The following is a 21,438-nucleotide window of genomic DNA, read 5'->3' as shown; positions in this document are numbered from 1 at the left end:
TGAAAGAATACTGTCAAACGTGTTATAAATTTTCCAATCATTGGCGCCTGCCAGCGAGCAAAGCTGTGCATAACAACAAATGTTAGCATTTTTATAATAAGGAAAAGAAATAAAGCTACACATTACAAAACCTATTCTAATCTTGAATTAACGGCAAATAAGCAAAATACACGTTTAAAGGTCGTCGCCAATATATATATATATATATATATATATATATATATATATATATATATATATATATATATATATATATATATAAACGTATGTGTGTTTGTGTTTGTGTGTTTGTGTGTGTGTGTGTGTATACGTGTTTGTGTGTGTGTGTGTGTTACTTACTGTGATGTCCAGTTTGTAATTACGTGCAATTAATTCGTCTTCGCGCAAATTTGTTTTATCTCTTGAGGTATAAAGTTCTGGCTCTTCTTGTTTCAAGAAAACGTCGTTGACGTACCTATTAAATTCCAGTTAAACTAGATTGTCATGGATAAAAAGATGTTATATAATTATCAACAATTCCTAGGTTTTCTCTATGGTATTTATAGATCTTGGTAAAAGACGAATACATAGAGGTAAAACAAACTATCTTCCATAAAGGTGTTGATTTATTCATTTCATTGAAAGATAGAAAATTCAGTCAAATTGTACTCATGCTTTCGTCTCTGAATCCATCTTTTCATGCATACCTCATTATGTACGCATAATTCTCAAAATAGGAAACTACTTTATTACTATTAATATAATTATTATTATTATAAACTCTCTCTCTCTCTCTCTCTCTCTCTCTCTCTCTCTCTCTCTCTCTCTCTCTATATATATATATATATATATATATATATATATATATATATAGCTAATAACAATTTCATTGTTTTTTGTTTATGGGACTAAAGTCGTAAAAGTCTTAAAGTCATAATTTTCATTTGTACTGTCCACACATTCACATTACACGCTAAATGTTTGATATGTTCTTTTGCACTATATCTATTCGGTACAAAACAAGTGTATGAGAGTGGAATCACTGCTATAGATCCAAACGTTGTCATGTATAGCATTGTTTGCAAATTTGTGTTGTAATTAAGTTCACCAATAATTACCAGGATATCGAATAAAAGAGTTTATCCTTTTGACTTTCTTGAAAATCACACCAGAACCGTAAGCGAGGTTTCCGAAGTTGCTTCCCATTTTGGCCTGTTTCAGTAGTAAAGTAGAGTTCTGTCCGAACGGTTGCAGAGTCAGGCTTGTAAAGTGGGGCTTTTCCAGGTGCTGAAAAATCACACACACACCCACACACACACACACACACACACACATATATATATATATATATATATATATATATATATATATATATATATATATATATATATATATATATAATCTTACATGTTAGAGAATTTTAAATTTGTACTCTACGCACACTTGAACACAGATCAATATGACCATATCTCCTTGCCTGTACGCACGAACCTGATTGACAATGTTATTTGGAATTATCATATTCTTTTAATAGTATCAAGCGTTCTTTTGAAGAGTTTATTGAAGTCACTTTCCGTCCTGTTTGGCGTATCTTTTTTATTTATTTATATGTTTATTTATTTATTTATTTATTTATGAGAGGACTTATATCAGGCAACGATTTCCTTCTAACACATGAATTTATTCTCTCGCAGAAAACTCTATAGACTTTTCGAGCTGTTTTAAACAGATTTCCGATTTGTTATACACATTTTACTTAGTTGGCATTACAAGCTATAAGAAATAACTCACCAGCATCTGTCACGAGTGAATCTGGAACATAAATGAAAATATTTTATATTCGGCAGAGAAAGGGTTCTAGTTGTTTTCTTGTATCCATTACCGTATGTAAAAGGTATGAATATAAAGTATTTTTTATAACATGTATTCGGACATTACTTTAGGCATATTCTGCTCAAGACCTTTCAGTAAGTAAATGGCATGGTAAAGGACAGCTTATAATGGTTACACCATGATCATTAAGGAATCCACACAAAATTGAAATAAGTACGTAACCTTGAATAGATTATATATGTATCATTTCGTATAGTGTAAACGCGTTTTCATTTTCACAAGTGCAATTATTTGCACATGCTGTTTGCCATTGTTTTGAAGAAATGTTAAAAGATACTTGTGAGAAAAAAAATAACATATGCGTACAAATGTCAGTGATCCTTACTTAACGGATGAAGATTGATAGGTTAGTTAGTATAGAGGTTTTCTCCAGGTTTGTCTTCTTCTCCAATTATACTGGCCACCATGTATAACTGGTTGTGTGTTGAAGATGGTGTTAAACGCAACAAAAAAAAAAAACCACAACAACTGAATTACAAAATTAAATATCGTATGATATCAATCAATATCATAAAAGCCAAAACTTCAGGATCGAATAAATATGCAATAAAAATTGCAATTGCACCAACAACCATCTGTATGTAGAACAATTGATGAAATACTGCTTACGAAATAAGGCAATTTTTTGAATAGACTATTAAAAATATTTTGTGCATTATCGTGAATGTTGTGTATTGCAAACTATAATATTAATTATATGAGCAATTCAAAATTAATGACGAGGCAAATGTATGACAATTGAAATGAATAAAGCTAGTGATTGCACAAAGAGTACTACGACAAATCCCTTACCAAAGCAGTATCCGCTTGATTGAACCGTTGGGCCAAGCTTGTACATCATAAACGTGCTGCAATTTACAACTTCTATGGTCTTTACGGGGTTACACACATCGAAAAATGAAATTGTGCAGGCATTGCGAGTAACTCTTCCATCACTTGAGCTTGGTATTGAACCTTGCAATATAAGAAAGTGATAACCCAACATAAATGCCCCAAAGACAAGTAATATAATCTATGTTGGGGTTTGGGCCGAGATGAGGAAATCCTAGTCAAGTGGTGAGACAATAAAATGTAACCCCATGAATGGGATTTACTTGACTCGTTACAAATACCGACATATATATTTTTCTCATCCAATGTTTCCATTTAAATTAATACAACCCTGCACTTTTGCAATATAGTTAGCAGATTCAAAACGCAGTATTCATCAGTACTATTATTGCCTCTCACTCTTTACAACGGTCATCAGGTTTTTCACTATTTAATGAACATCCGAATAATTATCTAAGTAGAATTTAACTACATAGACTGATCTTAGAAAAGAAACAAATAATTAAGAAGAAAAAACAACAATTTATAATTGTTATTTAAAAGCGCATTAATTTGTACGCAGGGGAAAATAGAAACATAAAATCATTTGATATTATTAGTGTATTATCACATTTAATTGATTGATATCATTTGAATCTAACATGAACAATTAATATTTGTCATAATTATAGCTTTCAACTTTCATCAATTCAAATTTGGAAAAATTTCTATGACAGGCAACAGTACGGAAAAGTACACAACTCAGTCTAACAAAGTGTGAAATGACCGTGAAGAGATTTAAAATGTGATATTCTTGGACATTTTCTGTCTTGAAAATATGACAAGTGATGCTATCACTCGTACAGTGATACGCTACATGGAAATCTTTTGGAATAGAGATTGGACTAATGACAAAACCATTCTGATTGATAAGTGCAAGAATTTTTGTTTGCTTACAATGTTTGATTTAACTGGGGCAGGTTGGAAGTGTTCGATAAAGTTTGAAGACTTAGATACTTTCAGTTACATTTAATGACTTGAAAGTTTACTAAGTTACAGATAAAATAAAATTTGCCATGTTATGTATAGTTTCTAGCAAAATACCTATTATCTCAACTGCGTGTGCATATGGGTGCATGTCTCTCTTAAAATGTTTAGTATGGTGTGTTATCAAAGTTGGAGAGACCTTAAGTTGCTTTATGAGCAAAGGTCTCTTTATTATATATCTTTTGTTGTTGTTGTTTGATTTTATTACAACTCCGGCAGGCACAGCAGCAGATAATAGGTTTGTTTCTGCTTAAAAGTAGTTTCTAGCGCGTGGACTCCATAACTGAGACGACCTGTCTGAAACAACCAGATTAAGATAACAAAAGCAAGGTTTGCGAAACAGCTAGTATTCTCCTCCATGTTTGAGAAATATTATTATTAATGTATTGCGATATTGATTGCAAGATCACGCCTATTTGTCAGCATCAGAAAATCGGTATCTACACGAGATGCGAATTATCGGGCCATGATCTGAAAAACTAAACTTTATTACTGGATAATTATATTCCTGCTATACACCTATCAACTTTGAGATCATCATAATATTTACAGTTTCAAACTCATTATGCGGGAACCTCATGAACAATACTAATACTGAACATCCGTAAGTGGGTTTTACTGTACGGTAATGTGTTGGTACGCGAACCTTTCAACTATTAAACATCCAACGATGTCAAATGTTGTCGTAGTCAGCGTGACACGTAACCATTATGATTGGCGTATGAGCTAGGCTTGTTGTAAATTTCTGCCTCGGAAGGATAGGGTATGATCTGTTTGGGGCGTGATTGGTTTATAATTGCACCCGTTTGGTAAACGGTCACACAGACTTGTCAGTTGTTATGTATATTTAATTTGCATTGCTTTTATTTTATTTTGCACTACACGTTTTTGATAATGTGACATTGTATGTTGGACTTGACCTTGTCCAACATCAGTTTCATATTCTACCTAACCTAAATTATTGATTTCGTTTTTGTAGTAGACACGCTGAACAAAATTAATTGTTCGTGCTTTGAGATATTGTCAGAATCATTTGTATTATTCTTGTGTCCAGAAATTCATTTGCGATGAAATTTAATGTATTCAAATTATTTAATTGAAGTGATCCTTTTCTGTAAAATTTCGATCATCTCCTGCATGACGATAACACAAGCACTAGAACAGGTGGGGGTAGCTCCCCAACAACTAACAATATGAATGTTAAAAAATGAATGGCTGTTTTTCATTGTTGCATTAAAAAAACCATTGTTGCAACCTTTCATATAATTTATTTGCGGCTCTTGTTGGCATTCCATTCAAGGATCAAGTAGCTGCAGCCTTTTATAAGAGCATGATAATGCTAAATCAGAAAACGATGATATCAATTTCCTACTTGAAGGAAATGATAGTAAAATTCTGGTTCTTTATGCGGGTAGAAAATTGTTAGGTATATGATAATACCACTTTACTTTAAGAAAACTGATGGCGTTATTGTCTATTCTTGTATAGGAGTGTTATGGGATATGAAACTACAGACTAAAACTATTTTGTAAATATTATGTTACAAAGTCGCAAACAAACAACAAAGAGGCACCTCACCAAATTCCCACCAAGGTCAACGAAATTTTAATCACGGCTAAGACGTTGTTGTAGTTTAGATCTTTATCAAGAGAAAGATATGCATGTTTATCCTAAACATGATTAATACACGTTTTTTATTTAGGATTTTCTTTAGCAGTGTTGGAGGAGAAAATGTTCAAACTTCATTCTTGATTGGATAAAGTATACGTAGTACCTCTTCCTTTATTAAGAATGTCAAAGGGGTTAGCGATACAATACATGAACCAGTTTGGGTTTGATGAACTGACACAATAGTTGATTAACACGCCGAAAAAGATTGTTGGAAGTTTCATAACTGTTAATACATGTTAATACATACATCAGATACTTCAAAAGTATGTAAATTATTGTATTAAATGCAGCTACAAGTAGGCCAATGCCTGATATAAGGACTAACGCCCTATTTATACTGCGTTACAACCTTATTGATAACAATTTAATTTGCGATTTACGGATTTGATAATATAAATTGAAATAATATGACGCAGCGTGGACAAGCCTTTACAACGAATAATGTGTCGGTTCGTATAGGTCAGAAATAAATCTCACACATGGAGTAATCATATTGCCGGTGTAACGCAATACGCCGATGAGCAGTACAGAACTTATCAACCAACCTAACTCGGAGTTGGTATTAATATAATTCTAGGAAAAATTTAAAGCAAAAACGAAAGTTTCACCAGATTTTATTTACTGATGATACGCATATAAATCATATAAAATAAACAATAACTGCTTTATATAAGTTTCATTTATAATCATAATTAAACGTACCATTCATCCATATTGGGAAGTAGGTCCCACACATACCGACATCTAAGTTTGAGTAATTGGTTGGCATGTTGTACTGGTTGACTTTATACCATTTAGATTCCAGGAGGGCATCAGACACATAACCTTCATTATCCGCTAGGACGTAATTTCTAGCGCGACGCTCTAAATCCGGAAGTGTGCCATACGTTCCGGTACAGTCTTGTCCTGTAAACGGAAACATAAAAAAGAGGATATTTAACGAATACTAAGTATGATGCCGGTCATGATCACCAAGAACTATATCATGTCAACTCACAGCATCGAGATCAGCAAAGAATAATAGGTTACTTTATTGTCATTCTTCTCACGCACTGCACATCTAGTTCTAGCTATATTTTCCTATGTGCTTTTGATTAAGATTTCTGTCTGACGTACTATTTAAGCAGAAGGAGTGAGTAGACATTGAATGGTCCACCCCTTACCCAAGTCGAAATTGAATTGAGGGCTACGTAGGTAAAACATTAAAGTGGCCATAACCCCACCTACACCCTCGACAAATATTTATATAAATCACAAACCATATGGGTCTTGACATGTAATTGAATTTCGTCTTAAGTCTAACACAGTCGCTCCATTCAAAAAATGAAACTGTACATCTGGCAGTTTGTGATTTAGAAACGACATAAATTTAGTTGTGTCCTTACGTTTGTACAAATGGCAAAGAAGATTACCATGTTATGTGCGAAGTATGTAATTCGTATTCGTAACGTTTCTTTAAATTTGTAATCAATTCAAAATTGCTCATTTGTCTTCATTTCACTTTAATTTTAAATGCTACATGGACTCGCTCCCTATTCACTTTCAGCCTTTAATGCCAGAGTAGACTTAAGATAGCATATATGCTAAAGTATTAAAGATGCAATTTGTTCCATTATATACTGTTCATGTTACTGTGAATATTGGCTTGAAAATATTGTATTGCTATAAATGTTAACAAAATGGGTCTGGCTTAAGGTTACTTAATTTATCCAATAAATATGATCCTGTGTAGGTAAAATGCTTATAACATCTTAAACGTATTGTTCCATCTATCTATCTATCTATCTATCTCTGTCTCTCTCCATATATATATATATATATATATATATATATATATATATATATATATATATATATAGAGAGAGAGAGAGAGAGAGAGAGAGAGAGAGATGTATAGATAGATAGATATTAGTTAGCTTGTAATTAGTTTTCAAGTGCGCGTCCAGAACATTGACACTAGTGTCATCCGTCTTGACTGTTACAGGCAAATGGAATTGAGACATTATGTTTTTTCAACACCAGGAAAATGTTAGATGTAACGAAATATTCGCATCAATGCAGCTTAGTGAGGTTAACTTCTTTTCGTGCTAAAAGGATGCACACATCTAAAATAATATTTCGAGCTTCCTCCAATAGAATCAATTTGCGCCAAGCTATGAATAAGTTTTCCTATTCTTATTTTACTGGTTATTGAATTTATTAAATATTTCTTGCTATTTTTCCCGACGAATCGGATTACTACTAGTAATTAAAATTATTTACTATCACCACAAACCTCTAATTTAGTTGTTCAGTCTATACATGTTATACAATTGGTTTATTTTGGTTCAAATTCTGCTTCATTAGAAAACCTCCTTACTTTATTTGATAATATGCTCATGCTTCATAATGCAGCGTGGCAATGAAATAGGAGGAGCCGTGATCACTAACATTTGCCATTTTATTTTTCATTGTATAAAGATCTTGCGACCGAGAACATTGCAGTCTTGTGCCGTTATTCGGTAAACACTGTAAAACTAATAGTCAGGTTAATCTAACTGCTCCTGAATATCAATGTGAATGACACAGTATATAATACGTCACATGGATCAGGTGTACTAACACCAGTATGCGTGATCCAGGAATATTCTCTTGTGTTAATACGAAAATTACAATTGCAAACTTGTTATTCACCTATTTTGTATACACCCGATAAAGATGTCTGTTAAATTTGTTTCCAGAAGACAGCTATTTGAAGAATAAACCCAAGTCCAATTTTGTATGATCTGGTTTCGAAATTTCTTTTCCCAATACAAATATAAACCTTTCTGCGATTTCTAAAGCATTATACAGATCACCCCTCTCTCTCAACAAGTACATACCCCTGGCCAACAAGTCAGCCTTAAGCAAAAAAAACATCAGAATGATCTTCATCTTTCTGTCAACTGCAAAAAAAGAGGAAGTAATTTCGCAAAGTCAAATATTATATTATCAATAAAAATGAACCCCAATAAACAGACAATGACAGTAAACCTCGTGGTGTATCTTTACATTTAGAGTGATCGTATGATATTTGTATTGCATAAAGCATGTTATATTAAACACTACAATAATCACTGACATTAATATTGCATAGACTGCTCCGGTGGCCTAAGTGATTTGATGCGGGAAGTCGTGGGTTCGATCCTCGGCCGAGTCATATCAAATTCTTATTAAAATAATTCTAACAGCTGCCTCGCTTGGCACTCAGAAATAAGAGGTTAGTGTTTTGACTGGTTGGCCTGGTGTCAAGATTATATGACTTTGTGGGACATGATGCTACATGTATGCAGCATGATGCCCCAGTGCTAGACATCAATATAAACTACCACACTGTAGGCATCTTTCAAAACAGCTTAATTTGGAGTCTGCTTCCGAAAATATTTAATAATACTTGCTTATATCCAGGATGAAGAACAGGTACAAAATTAATTATATCACTTATAGATTTGGCTTTATAAATACGCTTCGTTGTTGGTGAGAAAAAAATCACCCTAAGGCATGCTCTTTCGAATCTAACTATAAAATAGGAAAGACGAAACCATTTTAGATTAATAACTTTTGCATCTCTTTTTCTTTCAATCGTGTAAAAAACGTATCGTAATTTTTACATGAAATTATATTTTAAGTTTTTTGTGAATATAAAATGATGGTATCCTTATCATAAGCAACATGTGCATGTCATAAAATGAACATGCTAAAATTATAATATATTTAGACACGATTGGCATATTTTTAATTCAACAAGGCCAACACAACATCATGCAACCTACAACTACTGTCACTAAAACAATATTAACTTTTTCTCCAACTATTATCACTTCTAACTAGTAATAAGTGTATGCTACAACTATGCGTATGTTTATTTATTCTATACTTACTAAAATGTCAGTTAATGATGCGGTTGGTTTGGTAAATTGGTAAGGATGAACGAAGACAATACTGAAGGCTAGTAATGGTTATTGTTTGCGTCGTTGGTTCTAATACCACTTTCAACACATTAGTGAATATCAGACCCAAAGGCGCAACAGCACATCGAAGAACCCAATTCTGGTTATCCAGGGCTGGTATTGAACCCGAGACACTTATGTTATGAGTTTGTCTCTATACCAACAAAGAGGACGTCGGGCTTCCAAAACGAAGAAAAGAAGAAGAAGAAGAAGAAGAAGAAAGAAAGAAAGAAAGAAAGAAAGAAAGAAAAAATTAGGAATTTTAACCCGAGGAACATTTGATTATGAAAAATTGCAATGAACTTAATAAATACATTATTATTCTAATTATGATTGATGTAATTCATTCATTCGTTCGTTCGTTCTTTCATTCATTCATTCGTCCATTTATTCATTCATTCATTCATTAAAGAGTGTAATCTGACCTCATATATTCCTTTGAAATGGTCTTTTTATCCTATTAATTCGTCCTGACGCACAAGTAACGTCTGTGAGCGTTTTTGGAGTGAATGAATAACGAGGTGGCCTTTATACCATCGATGACAAAGTTTAGAAATATTCCTGGATTTTAAAAATGGGATTTTGACAAAAAATTCCCCATGTTAACATTAAATGAATTCTTAGTATATATGTCTTTATTCTGAGCTGCAAATGTCTTTTTGAATACCTTAATTGTGTTCTAAAATTAGCCTTCTTGGAAATCCATGAAAACGTGTTGATACAAATTTGTATGGATGCCGTAATCAATATTTGCATTGAAAGCTACTAAGGGATCTATCGTTATTACTGCTGTACATAGACCTTGCAAAAAATGTGTGAGCAAATTTATTTTATTTTATTTATTTATCAGAGAGAGAGAGAGAGAGAGAGAGAGAGAGAGAGAGAGAGAGAGAGAGATGTCTAGTGTACTTGTTTATTCGCGCTTGGAATAGTAGTAAATAGACAATGTTTCTGAAATTTACTGTAAATAAGTCCAGATCAGCCCGTTTTCATTTATGGACTGGAGTTCATGCAACGTAGATGAATAATACTACTAATGTGAGGATAACATTTGTAAAGTAAAATCAGATAAATAAGGACGCGTTATCCGTCCATTAAAACTCTTCTGACTCTGCTGAAAGATACACCATGCAACGGACATTATGTTCTGTGTAGCAAACATGTTTAATTGCATTTAGTATAATATAAAAAATTCAATTCTATGAAATCGACGGCCATGCTATTTTTTCTGATGACATTTCAACTTTTAGTCCATAAAGCACCATAATCTTCGGCACCTTAATATCACTTTAATATACTTTACTGGGTATTTCGGGGCACTGTCTGACTTCTAGTATTTGAATGTATAACAAAGTACAAAGTAATGTATTTATGTGTTATAAAGAAACAGAAGAAGAAAAAAATAGGCCAGGGCTACTTGAGCCTTAACCTTGGCATCCTGATACACTTGTAAAAATGTACACATTATGAATCGAGCCAAAAACAAGTTATTTGCATGTAATAAATAATATGTATCACACGTACTTGTAATGACAACGGAGAGAGAGAGAGAGGGTATGAGATATAATAACTGTGACAGCTAGTGAGCTAGTGGAATCAGATTTCAGTATTCTGTGTCCAACATAACACTAATAATGAATTCAAGACGAGTATGTACATACATACATACATGCGTACGTACGTACGTACGTACATCCATTCATCCATTCATCCATCCATCCATCCATCCATACAAACATACATACATACATACATACATACATACATACATACATACATGCATACATACATGCATACATACATGCCTCTCATGCATTTCAATGACCATAAGAAAACTTTAATAGACTTCTAATTGATATGAAAATATTTTTACAGTTTTATGCCATTGATACAGTTAAGAGTAATGAGGTATGTCTTACGTGTACAGTTATCAGTTCAAAATGAGTATACGTTAATGAGGAAAATTACAGGGTCATACATGAGTGAATATTATATGTCATGACGACCTTGTTTCAAACTTTCAAGAAAACTACTAACTATTGTAAAGGTCTTTATAACTTCTTCCACATTATTTCTAAAATTTGACTTGGAAAGTAAACTTCAGAATATTTATTGCTGCACTTAATCGTAATTTTCCTATTGGACTGAACACCATAATGGTCGGTAAATCGAAAATTTCAAATCAATTTTAATAAAATAGATACAATAATGAAATTGAGATTTCGAAGAAAAGTTAATTTTTCTTACCTATTTGTATATCATTAAGAAAGCATAGGAAATCAATTTTGAAATTATCGATGCAAGAATTTGAAATATAACCCACACAATATACCGAACACTTTGAAACATTTGGTATACATGAAAAATCTTTTTTATCGCCTCCATCCTGAACAGCTCGCTTCAAACTCTCCGACGTATAAGGAGTTCCATTGTGCACGGTAAAGTTCACCAAAATATTCTTGATAACGATCGTTTAGGTCAATTTTGTTTATTATTTTATAACTCACCATAGATTATTTCCTTTATCACGATAATGAGCTGTTTGATTTTTCGTTTCCATATTTTCTCTTAAATTATTCCACGTTCAGCATTTATATTTTTGTGATATCAGTTAATCTAATTGTTATGTTTTGTCCAAAGTTTGTTTAAACACTTTTACCAAAATGCATAAAGAAGGGTACCCCCAGCTTAGTCCGATAAATCAAACCCACAAATCTGTGTTGATACTGATGTACGATGTTGTGGGTGTGACGTCACCTGTTCATTAAAATGTGCAATTTTGCTATATGCATATAATTCCGGAACAAACCCACGTACACTTTAGACACATACCGGGAATTGGTAACAGCCATATCAAGCGCGAAATTCAAAATGGCCACATAACAGATGGTTGTACTAATCCAGGTAGATTTTCAAGTCACTAAACATATGACTGGCTCAGGACATATAATTTACATGTTACCAAAGGACCCTTCAGCCGACGGTAGCTGGACAGCCACGAGACATACCGGTAAGTGTATAACATGTACTCCGATGTTTGCAGCTAAATTTGGATGCAAATAACCACAGCTTTTAATGAATAGGTTATATCACCCCCTCACCCGAAAATCAATATCAACATGGGTGAAGGGCTGATTTATCGGCCTACCCCCAGCTCACACAAGGGTCACGATATTTTGGTTGTCAGAATTCACTCGGCTTACGCGTGTAATTGTTCCTATAATTTCAGTTAGAAACGGGTAAATGTGCCCACACACGCGTGTTTCCAACTCGCTAGACGGGTACGCCACCGACTACAAACAAACACTCTCGGCTGCAACCCCTACCTTGTGGGGTTGGAGGGCACCCGACCCCCATTATTGTTCTGGGGATGTATTTTGGAAAGGGGTTGCAGCACGGTGGTTTTATTTTCAGCCAGAAATGGCCACTTGCGCAGGTAAATGTTCCTGCAAACAGCTGTTTGTAACCACTGAAGTGCCTACAGGCGAGTTTATCAGGCACGCCTGCGACATAACGCGTAATTGCAAACAGTGCCGACAGGGTAGAAAGGTTTTTGGCCACCCTCCCTGCTACTCCATTTAATATCTATTCCCAATATGTTCCGAGATGACTTGTGAGAACTACGTGATTATAAAATTTGCGAATGTAAGGAAATGACTAACCGGAGCGAAAATAATTTTTTAACACAGTAGAAAGATGGGCGTTCCAAGTCTTAAACTTGGAACATAAATGCACATGCTACAGTGAAAATATACTTAGGAAGAACTGCCTATTGTTGATTCACTAGGTTTAGTTGGTTTGATTTAATGAGTTTAAATCCATTTATCTGCACATGATATATTGCTAGTATATTTGAGGGCCCCGGTGTAAAATCCCCCATCCACGGGAAGCTACTGGCATGCTTTCGTACTTATCCACCTCAGCCGATCCAAGACTAGAACCAGTGCGAACAGATGTGAGATGCTAGAGATGTGAAAAAGCAAGCATTTTAGACCTTCGATAATGCTAATATAATTCATGCTACAGCTAATGTTACATAAACAATTTTAACGTTTCTTCAATTGCTTCTGTGATGACAGCCACTTATGCGATTGCATTGCAGTCATTTAGTATGAACGAAGAAAAGATTGAAGAAAATGATATCTTGTTTTTATTCTTCTTATTTTTAACCAACTTTCAGCACCTTCTCCAATGACAGATCCAGACAACCTGAATGGTCTGGGCGGGCATCAAACCCGAGACAGTTGGGTTCCAAGCCAAACGCTTTACCAACAGAGCCACTACGGTTCCCTAGCAGAGAAGAGGAAGAAGAGAACATCTGAAGAAAACGTACATGAGAAATAGCTGAACAAGAATAAAATGAATACAATTAGTAGTAGTAGTAGTAGTAGTAGTAGTAGTAGTAGTAGTAATAGTAGCAGTAGTAGTAGTTTTAGAAGTAGAATAAATTGAAGAATATAATTAGACCTGAGTTGATCGATGAAAATGTTCTGGTCACATAAGTAGTTACACCAGTAGTACAAGCAAGGTGTGTTGGATTATGTTAAGAGCGAGAGAGGTAGTCAATGGCTTTTAAACCATGGATTACGAAAGCGTCCTGAACAAATGATGACTTTGCTCTCAAGTGAAAATATAGATCTTTTGAAATATTGAAATCAGTATTTATAAATGGACATTACCATGGACATTAGAGAGTGACGGTTAAGGCCACATGCATTTTAAAATGTAAAATATGTTGAAAATAACATTGATTATTCTGTGTTCGATAAACACTGTGGAGAACCATTTTTGCGTGAATTTATAAAAGATTCTGATGTAAAGCGATATTATGTATGCATGTTTGTACCAATTATTCGACTTTTGGTTTCAATACCCGTGTTTCTTTATTTCTTGGTATCGTTGTTACCATGTCTATAATTACACTTTCTTTGACAGCTTACGACGAACTTGGCGATGTTATGAGTACTAATCATTTGTACAAGTTGTTGAACCTTGTAAACTTGAAACATATAAAAACATTTCAGATTCTGAATTCATCGTAGGATTACAATAAATGTCATTTACATTGTGGTAGGCAGCATACACTCATAGATACTGTTTAATGTTAAAATAATAGTACATAAAAGTGAGCGGGCAAATAAATAAAGGATATTTTAATCTGATTATTGTCACAGATTTGTCGAAGGTATTTTGAGGTTTGTGTCAAGTCGTTTATTAAGTGCTTCTTTCTAAATACGAGGCGTGCTCCCAGTACCGGACTCTATTAAGACCCCATCGCTCCATTTCAGATCTGCATTACACAAACAGGAAATTTAAAACAAATAATTCGGTGTGATATTGTCTTAACTTCAAAAGAAACTATGGAACTAGCACCCAAGATTATATTTAGGACCACTTGAGGGTTGGACAGAGGTAGTACATACGCCAAGGGTAATTGTCCACTTAATAATCAGATGATCTCTCTCTCTCTCTCTCTCTCTCTCTCTCTCTCTCTCTCTCTCTCACACACACACACACACACACACACACACACACACACACAAAGATACACACACACACACACAACTACTCTCGTCAAAAGTACAGTTGTGGTAGCCAACAATATACAAACTGATATAGTACACTGACGTATTTGTTTCTGGCTTATATAGACTAACACGGGGGTACTATAGGACGCCTAATCGGGGTTAGTTTGTATAGGATTCAAACGCGTATCTCGCAGGTCGTTGGATCATGCTCCTTTTGATAATGCAGATATAAGAGGTGGAATAGACATGATAAGCCGAAACAGAATATATATATATATATATATATATATATATATATATATATATATATATATATATATATATATATATATATATGCTTGTTATATTTCTTCAATCTCATGACTTTACATTATTTAAGCGTGATTTTATTGCAATGAAAGCCAAGAAAAGTAAAAAAGATAACAAACACAACTATACATTATTAAGACACAACACACAAACATCTGTAATAATTCTGTAATTTATAATACATATTTAAATGTAAGAATTAGCACAATATGTCCTGACAAATAAATACGTTATACATTAGAGACGGTTGGACGATCATGAAACAATAAAAAATCAACAAAACATAATGAATAAACAAGATAAAAATTAATATAAATATTTAACTATTTATTAAGTAAATTGTCACAACACAACGACTTAAAATTAAGTCGCAAACCTAATAGAGCAGACATGCACATTATTTGAATAACAATGAGATAAAATCAAAATTGAACATAAAGGCCTATGACATATTCAAAGTAATATCTATACTTCAGGATCCGACATGCATATTTAAGGGCGGAAAGGACAAAGCCCCTTCATAAAATGGGATCTAGTTACCTCTACTTGTGACCCTGGATCGTGGAGACAAATTAATCTTTTCGTGATATGATTTAATGGTAGGCATTGGAATCTACCGAGTACATTACTGAACAGGTGAAGCTTAACACCCAATGGAGCACCTGGCAATGTTAATTGGAATGGAAAGAAGGAGGATAAGGAGCCTCCAACTCAATGATTGACTAAGACGGTTGTATCACACTGTTTGCGTATAACACATATTTTGCTACAGTTATATAACCACGTTAAACAGACGAGGACAATCCTAATATACCGGTAAAATATACTACTGATCATTTACCGGCAGCCGGCCGGCCTTGAACCTTGGCCTTTCATGGTTTTATATAAAAAGACTCTTGCTTAAAGTTGAGATTTGTGTCAGAAGACTGATTCAAAATTTATCATATATGTAAAACAGAAAATATAATTTATATGAATAACATTGATGATTTATGCGTAATATTTTTAAGCTGTGTAGTTATGACCTTCACATATAAATAAGTCATAAACAGCGCGTTGAGAACAAGAGCATGTTTTGTTCAACTCGGTGGACTAAAAATATCATCTCTAAATGTTGATTATTATATTTAATAGAGCTAAGCACTATAGCGAACACAATCTTTAATATTTCTGCAATGTGTGCTTAATCCGAACATGAGAGGAGATTACATGTTTAAAAATGTTCCCAGATTTTTCATTTCAACAACAGCATTCACTTCAGGTAGGCATGAGATATGGCGGGACCACTAGATTTCACAGATTGTCGAGTGCTTTCCCTGTTTCAAGCAGAGTTCACATTACGTCTAATTACAAAAGGAAACACTAAGCAAATAATGATAATATAAGATATCAGAACGAAGGAACATGTCATAGTACTGAAGCAAGTATTTATTCACAAATGTATGTTAGAATTACCTTATATGAATATTACTTACAATCATTGCTACGGTAGTTATAAAACATACTGTAGTATAAAGTGTAAATGACACAGTAGCAACGCAAAACTGGAAATTACATTTGCTTATTTCCTGATAATATAGACATATATTTTTTCTGCCGTTGAACTAATCCTGTGCGGAAAACAAAATATTGCAGTGAGCATGTAAAATAAGCTTTTCATTTCAAAAGAACTTCAGTCGTAATCAATGTTTCTATATATAATAATGAGAATATAATAATGAGAAGATAAAGCAAATATTAGAAAAAATAACAATTGCAGCTAGATATGCGAGATATTACCGGCATATCGTTTTACCGTGGTATTGTTTTACGGTGAAACATTCCACGGCACGTATTTACAGTACCTGTATTTCTTTAGTTTCTGTCCGTAAGGAATGTACAGAAATTCCCCAGTAATCTCGCTACGAATGTATTGGTATTCGCAGCATAATTTCGCTTTAGATGACAAAGAAATTCAATAATTACTAATTGTCTTTCACAAAACAAATGTAAGTACCACAAATTAATTTTCAATACTACAAATATAATTACATGCATGATCACATATTTGACTCGGCGTAGGCAAACGTGGTTTCCAAATTCTAAATGGGATCTCGTAAAAGATTTTTGATTCAAATCCAAATTGTTGGAAAGATTTCGGACTAAAAATAAAAAAAAATGTCATTTGTAATTATTTTCTAGGGTATATTAATATCTTATAAACATGAAATCGTTTTGTAAAATTGGAAAACATTTTAATATTTTTAGGAGAGCAGTTGTGTTTTTTTTATTGTTACGTAATGTCTCAAGTAAATTAAATATTTTAATTTCGTGAGTCAATATGTTTTATGTATGTTGGACCACTTTTTAAATATGTTGCCAGGGGGTTGACATCATACTCAAAGTTTCCTTGCCTATTATATTTGTATGATAGCTAGTAAAGTGTCAGCTTGGGTCCAGCTCAGTAGTTTTCACAGAGTGTCAGCGATAGTTAAAACTTAATCATCTCACTTTAGTTACAGTTTTAAGGTAAGAACTTATCAAACAATTATCATCATTCTAGTAAATTTATATACAATAAGATATTGAACATTTATTTTTCAGCTGAGAGAGGGGCAAAATTACCTTTTCAGCTGAGATTTTGTTTTATTTTATCTTATGATAATTTGTTTTCTTCAAACAATATAGTAGTGTAGTGGGACACCCTAGCGGCAAGGGGACTTACCATGCAAAAACGGTCCATCCACTCTGGCGTCAAGGGGAATTTAACATGGGAAATTTTAACATGGATGGGACTGTCTAGCCTCAAGGGGAACTGAACATGGATGGGACTGTCTAGCCTCAAGGGGAATTGAACATGGGTGGGACTGTCTAGCCTCAAGGGGAATTAAACATGGATGGGACTGTCTAGGGACAATGGGAATTGAACATGGGAATATATCGTGGAGATAACACAGACAAGACACAAACACTGATACCACATTTTTAAAACAAATTTTGAGGCAAGAAAGTCATGTCTTTTCGAGACCAACGAGGGTCCCCGAAATAGGCCTTTGGCTTCTTCTTCTATTTTCTCCACTTCTTCATCCATCTCCCAACCTTTCCCACTATTCCTGTCTTCTTCTTCCTTTCAGACTCTGGCATCCAGTCAGGGTGGCCCATCACTCTAAACTTATCTTCTGTCTTGATCCAGTTCTTATTTCTTTGGTCAAAGTCCAATTTCTTCTTTATATTGTCTTGTTCCTTTCTTTCTTTTGACCATTTTTCCTTAATCTTCTTCATCTCTAACTCCATCACTTGTCCCATTATTTCTTTTCCTTTCTTCAGCCTGTCCAGACACATCTTCACATAAAACAACTCTGTCCCATACAACATATATTTCATAAAGCACCTGACTTGGCTCACATTGTCAAGTGCTTGCCTTAAGCTTCCCACTCTGACATAGGGCGGATTAATTAAGCCTCCCAACCTCTTTTCCTCCTCTTCTATCATCCCTTCTACCATCTCTTTGGCTTCTTTTAGACTATTAGCATAGTCCAGACACTCTTGCAGCTTCCATTCTTTCTTTATCCTTTCCATTACATAGCTAGCATCCAATATCCAATAATAGATATTTATCAAATTATTGAATAACTCTGTCACGGCCACCATCTTCGTTTTCTTTATTCCGTAGAATGGCGCGAACGACGGACGCTTGAGTTTTTATATCTAAAGCACGGACATGAAGGAAAACATCCCCTATTTTTCTCTTCTCATATTATCTACTGTCCACACAGAGGTGAGGAGACAAATAACTAACCAAAATATACTATCCACACACGGGGAAGAAGCCAAAAATCAAACCCAAATTCTACTATCATCACACACGCGAAGAAGCAAAACAAACTCTTACTTTAGTATCCACAAATCCCATTATATACTATCCACATACGCGAAGAATCAGAAAGAAACCCATCATTTACTATCCACACACGCGGAGATGCCAAATCATGCCCCTAATTTACTATCCACACACGGGAGAAGCTAAAAACATAACCACAATCTATTATCCACACATGAGAAGAAACCAAATCAAACCCCAAAAATCTACCAACCACACACGGGAGAAGCTAAAAACATAACCACAATCTACTATTCACACACGCGGAGATGCCAAATCAAACCCGCAAATCTACCATCCACACACGGGAGAAGCTAAAACATAACCATAATCTACTATCCACACACGGGAAGCAGCAAACACATAATCACAATCTACTATCCACACACGCGAAGAAGCCAAATCAAACCCAAAATTTACTATTTACACACGAGAAGAAGCTAAATCAAACTCAAAATTTACTATCCACACACGCTGAGAAGCAAAAACATAACCATAATCTACTATCCACACACGCGGAGATGCCAAATCAAACCCAAAATCTACCATCCACACACGCGTAGAAGCAAAAAACAAAACCATATATACTATCCACACACGGGAAGCAGCAAAAACATAACCACAATCTACTATCCACACACGCGAAGCAGCAGAAACATTAACCATAATCTAATATCCACACACGCGAAGCAGCAAAAAACAAAACCCAAACATAGCTTTCACACAGAAGAGAATGTTTAATAACCACACTCTACTATTCGCACATATATACGTGATAGATTTCAAACCCCAATAATCTACCATCCACACAAACGTACGTGAGCGCTTACAAATACATACACACACACACACACACACACACACACACACACACACACAAACACACACACACAATCACACCAGGAAAAGGAGTGAGTGCTTATAATCACACTACTCTACACTTATACAATTGGCAAATTGAATAGTATTTCTTTTCTAGAGTTTTGGTTAGCCCTGAAAAGGGCTGATTTTTGGAACTTCAGAGACACCTGGTTAATGACGGCACCTTCCGGGTCTGGCACCACTTACACAACATCTACTCCAGTCATTCTCCCAGTTCACTCTTGTGGTTGGGAGTACAGAGGCTTGATGGTTAGCCTCAGCACCCCAATCTTCTTTTCCTCCTCTTCTTTCTGTATTCTCTCCTCCTCCTCTTTCATTCTTCCTTCTTCTACAAAGGCCTCCGCTGCCAGCTCGTTCAGAAGGCGCCTGGCGTATTCCAGGTGCTTCTGGAGTTTCAACAGTTTGCTTATTCTGCTATTCGTTCTTCACTGATGTCTCGTCGACAATGGGTAGCCAGACTGACGAGTGTCTCTTATAAATACTTGAAGCACGGACGTAATTTTGGATCCATCAGTGTAAATCTTAATGTAGTTGCAATATTTTGAGTTGATTTCTTCTGTACAGATTGTGTTTAGTTTGAGTTCCTGTTCGTTTTTATTGCCATATTTCGTAATGAGGGTGTTAACTGAGGGGTTGATATTTATCCATGGTTCTTTGTCATAGTGATTTGCAATTTCTGCTTGAAGGTTGTCTATAGGATGTTGTTCAACTAATTGATGGACTAATTTCCCTGTTGGTATGTTTTGTGATAATTTAGTTCTAAAAGGTAGGTTGCATTTATTTATAGCTAGCCGGGTGGGGTGTGTGTCGGGGTGTGGTGTTAGCCTGGCTGCATATCTGAGGGTGAGTTCTTGTCTTCTAAGGTGGAGCGGCAGTTCTCCAGTTAAGATTTGAAGTTCCACTAGTGATGTGGATGGTAGTGCTCCAGTCCAAATGACTAGGGCCTTTCTTTGTATGCTATCTAGTTTCTTGAGGTAATTTTGGGGTGCCGAGTTGTAAATTTGGCATCCGTAATCTAGTTTAGATCTGATTAACGATTTATATAATGCTAGTAAGGTTTCTTGATTGGATCCCCAGGTGGTTCCTTTAAGGGTTGTAAGGAGGTTAAGGTCTTTATTGCACCTTTTGACTAGTTCGTTTATGTGGTGTCCCCAGTTTAGCTTAGAGTCATAATGCATTCCTAAAAATCGTGCTACTTTTACAAATTTAATTTCTTGATTTTGGATGGTGAGTTTGGGAAACTGATTTTGTAATTTACGTTTGGTGGTGAATAATAATGCTATGGTTTTTTCATGGGATAATTTGAAACCCCATTTATCAGCCCATTTCCCTATTTTGTTTAAACTTGTTTGAATATCGCTGATTACTTTGTGGTTGGAGGAGTTTCCTGCTCTCCATAATCCACTATCATCAGCAAATTGTGAGAGTTCAATTAGTTTTGATGTTAAGTTGGTGTCCAAGTCATTAATCATGATGAAAAGGGTTGGGCTGA

The 21,438-nt window shown here is 34.7% G+C and overlaps 1 protein-coding gene across 1 annotated transcript; it reads right to left on the bottom strand.

The window, feature by feature from the left end:
- Nucleotides 1–1,130: 1,130 nt before the first annotated feature.
- Nucleotides 1,131–9,921, bottom strand: LOC149799349 (uromodulin-like). Its single transcript, XM_089958674.1, has 5 exons — nucleotides 9,794–9,921; nucleotides 8,262–8,324; nucleotides 6,103–6,306; nucleotides 2,665–2,826; nucleotides 1,131–1,791 (listed from the first exon to the last, which is right to left on the bottom strand). Exons 2-5 carry the CDS (start codon nucleotides 8,311–8,313, stop codon nucleotides 1,736–1,738), a joined length of 474 nt encoding a protein of 157 aa, XP_089814800.1. The 5' UTR covers nucleotides 8,314–8,324; nucleotides 9,794–9,921; the 3' UTR covers nucleotides 1,131–1,735.
- Nucleotides 9,922–21,438: the final 11,517 nt, after the last annotated feature.

This window comes from Sinohyriopsis cumingii, chromosome 5 (genome assembly GCF_028554795.1).
Source record: "Sinohyriopsis cumingii isolate HCF-2022 chromosome 5, ASM2855479v2, whole genome shotgun sequence".
Taxonomy (NCBI): domain Eukaryota; kingdom Metazoa; phylum Mollusca; class Bivalvia; order Unionida; family Unionidae; genus Sinohyriopsis; species Sinohyriopsis cumingii.
This window is presented reverse-complemented; position numbering and strand designations above follow the sequence as displayed.

What these genes read in the sequence shown, in the direction of transcription:
- LOC149799349 (XM_089958674.1), bottom strand. Translation starts at nt 8,313, where the DNA reads ATGAAGATCATTCTGATGTTTTTTTTGCTTAAGGCTGACTTGTTGGCC. An exon ending in CTTCCCAATATGGATGAATG is followed by an intron (nt 2,827 to 6,102) that starts GTACGTTTAATT and finishes TTATATTGCAAG; the next exon opens with GTTCAATACCAAGCTCAAGT. An exon ending in ATCAAGCGGATACTGCTTTG is followed by an intron (nt 1,792 to 2,664) that starts GTAAGGGATTTG and finishes TTTATGTTCCAG; the next exon opens with ATTCACTCGTGACAGATGCT.